Source organism: Silene latifolia, chromosome 8 (genome assembly GCF_048544455.1).
Source record: "Silene latifolia isolate original U9 population chromosome 8, ASM4854445v1, whole genome shotgun sequence".
Taxonomy (NCBI): Eukaryota; Viridiplantae; Streptophyta; class Magnoliopsida; order Caryophyllales; family Caryophyllaceae; genus Silene; species Silene latifolia.
The window spans coordinates 52,047,578-52,052,673 of NC_133533.1; the positions used below are offsets into that span (position 1 = coordinate 52,047,578).

The 5,096-nt window shown below is 45.1% G+C and overlaps 1 protein-coding gene across 1 annotated transcript; it reads right to left on the minus strand.

Annotated features, from left to right (window-relative positions):
• Positions 1-879: 879 nt before the first annotated feature.
• Positions 880-4,826, minus strand: LOC141595165 (uncharacterized). The gene is made up of 5 exons (XM_074415136.1): positions 4,595-4,826; positions 3,087-3,823; positions 2,245-2,576; positions 1,987-2,163; positions 880-1,210 (listed from the first exon to the last, which is right to left on the minus strand). The coding sequence occupies exons 1-5, from the start codon at positions 4,824-4,826 to the stop codon at positions 880-882; spliced, it is 1,809 nt and encodes a 602-aa protein (XP_074271237.1).
• Positions 4,827-5,096: the final 270 nt, after the last annotated feature.

Here is a 5,096-nt window from a genome sequence, read left to right on the forward strand (position 1 = left end):
TACAAAGTAAAGGAAAAGAGATGCAAACGAAAGAGAGGGAGAGTCGAAAACTTACAAAAGCGTGCAGACCACGGACTTCCCCAAACCGAACCAGATAGAGAGGTTAGTAGGGCTCTCGATCGACAAAGGAGTAGGTCGATCGAGAAGAACACGGTACTCGATCGAGACAGGTAAGACTCGATCGAGGCTTTTAACGGAGTAGAAATTCGATCGAGCAAGTAAGATCTCGATCGAGAGCTTTGAAGGCGAAAGACCACTCGATCGAGCAGGAAGGCTACTCGATCGAGGGATGTTGCATCAGTAAGCAACAGTACGATACCTGTGCTGTACCAAAAATGCAAAATTTCCATTAAAATTTCTCAAACGCACGCCAAACAGAAATAAAGAAAGTTAAAAGTTCGAAAAACAAAAACAACAATTTACAATCGGGTTGCCTCCCGATAAGCGCAGGTTTATAAGGTCCCGCACGACCTATAAGCGTCAAACATCACTCTCTGCCATCGCGTCGAAAAAGAGAACTTCGACGCGTCCAATCACAGCATCAGCCCCATAATAATGCTTCACAAGATGACCATTAACTTTGAAGCGATTCCCCTCGGAGTCCACTAACTCAACTGATCCAAATTTAGTGACGCCAGGCACCGTGTACGGACCACTCCACCTGGACTTCACCTTACCAGGGAATAGTCTCAACCGGGCATTAAACAGTAACACCTTTTGCCCAACATGGAACTCACGGGGTACAATCCTCTTATCGTGCCAACGCTTAGTCTTCTCCTTATAAATTCGGGAGCTATCATAAGCGTTCAGCCGAAACTCCTCCAGCGCATCTAGCTGCAATAAACGCTTCTCACCACACAAGTCAGCATCATAATTAAGCTAGCGGATAGCCCACCAAGCTTTATGTTCTAGCTCAACAGGAAGATGACAAGACTTTCCATACACTAAACGATACGGTGAAGCACCGATTGGTGTCTTAAAAGCCGTCCTATAAGCCCACAACGTGTCCTCTAGTTTAGCACTCCAGTCTTTCCGTGATTTAGACACTACTTTACTCAATATCTCTTTTAGTTCCCTATTAGAGACTTCGACCTGTCCGCTAGTCTGAGGGTGGTACCCCAAACCCCTACGGTGTTTGACACCATATTTGGACAGCAAAGCAGTCAACTGTTGTTCTCTAAAATGCATACCCCTATCGCTAATGACGACCCTAGGGACACCAAAACGGGGAAAAATAATCTTACGAAACAGCTTAATCACGGTCCGGGCATCACAATTGGGAGTGGCAATTGCCTCCACCCACTTGGACACATAGTCTACAGCTACCAGAATATACTTGTTACCTTGGCTAGACGGGAATGGCCCTTGATAATCAATGCCCCATACATCGAAAATCTCAACCTCTAGGATGCCGTTCTGAGGCATCTCATGTCTCTTGGAAATGTTTCCCGTTCTCTGACAAGCATCACAACTAGCAACAAAAGTTTTAGTGTCAGCGAAAAGAGTTGGCCAATAAAAACCTCGATCGCAATACCTTAGCCACGGTACGTGATGGACCGTGGTGTCCTCCACAAGGAGCCGAATGGCAGCCTTCTAGGATAGCTTTGGTCTCCCACTGCGGAATACACCGTTTGTAGAGTCCGTCTGCACACTCCTTAAATAAATAAGGGTCATCCTGAAAATATTGCCGTGCATCGTAAGAACCTCTTGCGCTAGATGAGATAAATCACGGCGGCGTGCTCGATCGACAAAGTTAGCATAGTCTGCAAACCAAGGTTCAGCACCATCCTTAGAATTCACGAGGTCACAAAAAAACATCAACGAGAAAATAAAGAGTCGTCGGTGAAAGAATCATTAATAGGAAGAGAATCCTCCCCTTCACATTTGTGTCGGACGCGACGATGGATGGCCGGCTACGACGTTTTCTGCTCCCTTCTTATCCTTAATCTCCAAGTCAAACTCCCGTAAAAGGAGTATCCATCTCACCATCCGGCTTTGCTTCCTTCTTGTTCGAGAAGGTGTTTCAAATACGCCGCATGATCAGCAAAAATAATAACTTTAGAACCCAACAAATACGATCTAAACTTATCTAACGCATAAACAACAGCTAAAAGCTCCTTCTCCGTGGTAGCATATTTCACTTGAGCCTCATCCAGAGTTCGGCTCGCATAATAAATCGCACTCAGCGCTTTGTCTTTCCGTTGGCCTAGCACCGCTCCTAGTGCATAATCACTGGCATCGCACATAATCTCGAAAGGCAGCTTCCAATCCGGAGGCTGGATAATGGGTGCAGAGACCAAAGCCTGCTTCAAAGTGTTAAAAGCAGAAAGACATTCATCATTAAAATCAAAAGGAGCATCCTTTAGAAGCAACTGTGTAAGTGGTCGAGCAATCTTTGAGAAGCCCTTGATAAACCGACGATAAAAGCCAACGTGACCAAGGAAACTTCTCACCCCCTTAACATTAACTGGAGGGGGTAATTGCTCGATTACTTGCACCTTTGCTCTGTCTACCTCAATACCCCTGTTGGAGACTAAGTGCCCAAGGACAACGCCTTCATTTACCATAAAATGGCACTTCTCCCAGTTTAACACTAGATTAACCTCAATACATCGCTGCAAAACTTTATCAAGGTTAGCTAAACAATTATCAAAGTCATTCCCATAGACACTGAAGTCGTCCATAAAGACTTCCATGATAGACTCGATATACTCAGAAAAGATCCCCATCATACACCCTCGAAAGGTGGCGGGGGCATTACACAAACCAAAAGGCATTCTGCGATAAGCAAAGACACCCTTCGGACAAGTAAAAGTAGTCTTTTCCTGATCATCTGGATGAATGGGGATCTGAAAGAACCCTGAGTACCCATCCAGATAACAGAAAAACTCATGGGAAGCCAATCTCTCTATCATCTGATCAATGAAAGGAAGGGGGAAATGATCTTTCTTGGTGGCGGCATTTAATTGCCGATAATCTATACACATCCGCCACCCGGTCACTAGTCTAGTAGGTATTAGCTCATTATTTTCATTTCGGACAACTATAGTACCACCTTTCTTAGGTACCACCTGAACGGGACTTACCCATTTAGAATTCCCAACTGAATAAACAATACCTGCGTCGAGTAGTTTCATAACCTCAACCGTCACAACCTCCTCCATCTTCGGATTCAGCTTTCGCTGACCCTGCTTGCAAGGTTTGTGATCATCCTCTAGCTCAATCCTATGCATGCAGACGTCAAGGCTGATGCCCTTAAGGTCATCCAACGAATATCCCATCGCCTTCCTATTTCTCTTAAGAACAGTCAATAAAGCAGTTAACTGTCCGTCGTTGAGCTTAGCACTCACAATCACTGGAAACTGCTCAGTATCATCAAGAAAAGCATACTTAAGGTGAAAGGAAAGAGCTTTACGCTCGGGGACCTTTACCTCGACTGAGCACAAAGTGTGTGCCAAGTTCTCTACCTGTTCTAGCTGAACGTCAGACAGCTCTATCTCATCTGTAGTAATTCCAAGCAACTGCTCGACATCGTCCTCGTCATCTGAAAAATCTGTACACTCATCTAGAAACATCAAAGACTCCTCCGGATCCTTAACTAAGGAATCCGACCAAAACTCGTAAGCAGACTCATCAATAATGTCAACAGAATAGCAAGTATCCTCTATCATCGGTCTAGACAAGGTCTCGGGCAGACTAAACGTAATCTCATCATCCCCTACCTCTAGGGTCAAACGCCCGAGTTTGACATCAATAATAGCTCCAGCTGTACACAAAAACGGTCTACCCAAAATAATCTGGGTACGGGTATCCTCAGCAATATCTAAAACAATAAAGTCCACTCGGGATAAAGAATTTGCCTACCTTGACAGCACATCCTCTAAGATACCTAAGGGCCGTCTCTAACGATCTGTCGGCCATCTGTAGGGTGATATTGGTGATTTTTAGGTGACCCAATTTAAGCTTAGAAAAGATAGAATAGGGCATGACACTGACACTGGCTCCAAGGTCACACAGCGCCCTATTTATCACCACATCTCCTATAACACAAAAAATAGAGAAACTACCCGGTCCTTCAGTTTAGGGGAGACTTTCCTGAAATTAGACTACTAGACTCTTCCATGAAAGCGACAAGATGTTGTTTCTCCAAATTCCCTCTTACGCGTAATAATATCTTTCATAAATTTTGCGTAAGGAGGTATTTGGGTAATTAACTCAGCAAAAGGAATGGTTACCTGAATGTTTCTTACCATATTTGCGAATTTGCTGAATTGTCTCTCCGTCTTTGTGTCGCGTAGTCGACTCGGGTAAGGGACCTTAACCATAGGAAGTGGGTCCTCTTCTTTCTCTTTACCTTTATCAGTTCTTGACATCCTCGCAGCATAGGAGGGTACCCCACTACGGTCAGCATTGGAATGCGTGTCCGCAGGCTCAGCATCTCTCGATCGAGGCTCGGAAGTGCTCGATCGAGAGCTTTTCTTGCTAACCTCTCTCGATCGAGAGGTTTCATTGTGCATCTTACTCGATCGAGAAGTACCGTCTCTCGATCGAGGGGTTTCTTCCTCAGCATCGGTCGATCGAGAGGTAAGTTCACTTGATCGACCACCCTTCAGCAATTCTTCGTCATTTTGCTGAACAGTGATCCCTGCCTCGGCGTTTGAACTTTCTGGAGTATGTTCTGGCCCGTCATAAGTGCGACCACTCCTCAAACTTATTGCATTTACCGGGTCTTCCTCTAAGCACATTGACTCATACTTTGCGAGCAGTTTACGGAAGACATCCGCACCAGATTCCTGCTCAAGATGTTGCGTGTGAATGGCGGCCATTAGGTTGTACTCGACCTGAACATTGTCAGCATAAAGCTCGAGGGAAGAGCCACCTTACCTAAACTTCCGATAGGCCAGAATGCTCTCGGACGTAGCCATGCATGAAAAGGGATTGTGTCCCCATTCGCCACATCTTCCACAAAATACCTCCATGGCTGAACTATAACCCTGTAAGCACAAAAACACTCGGGCCAAGAATGAGAACTGTCTCAAGGAGTAAATTCCCTGAGACAAAAGACAAACAAAGTAACTATAAAATTGCACCGTCTC

Excerpts from the sequence above, each read along its gene's own strand:
- LOC141595165 (XM_074415136.1), bottom strand. The coding sequence starts at position 4,826 with ATGGCCGCCATTCACACGCAACATCTTGAGCAGGAATCTGGTGCGGAT. Across the intron at positions 2,577-3,086 it reads CAGTTGGGAATTCTAAATGG|TGCCATTTTATGGTAAATGA; the intron begins GTAAGTCCCGTT and ends AACTGGGAGAAG. Across the intron at positions 1,211-1,986 it reads GAAGGAAGCAAAGCCGGATG|GGTCGTCATTAGCGATAGGG; the intron begins GTGAGATGGATA and ends TGGTGTCCCTAG.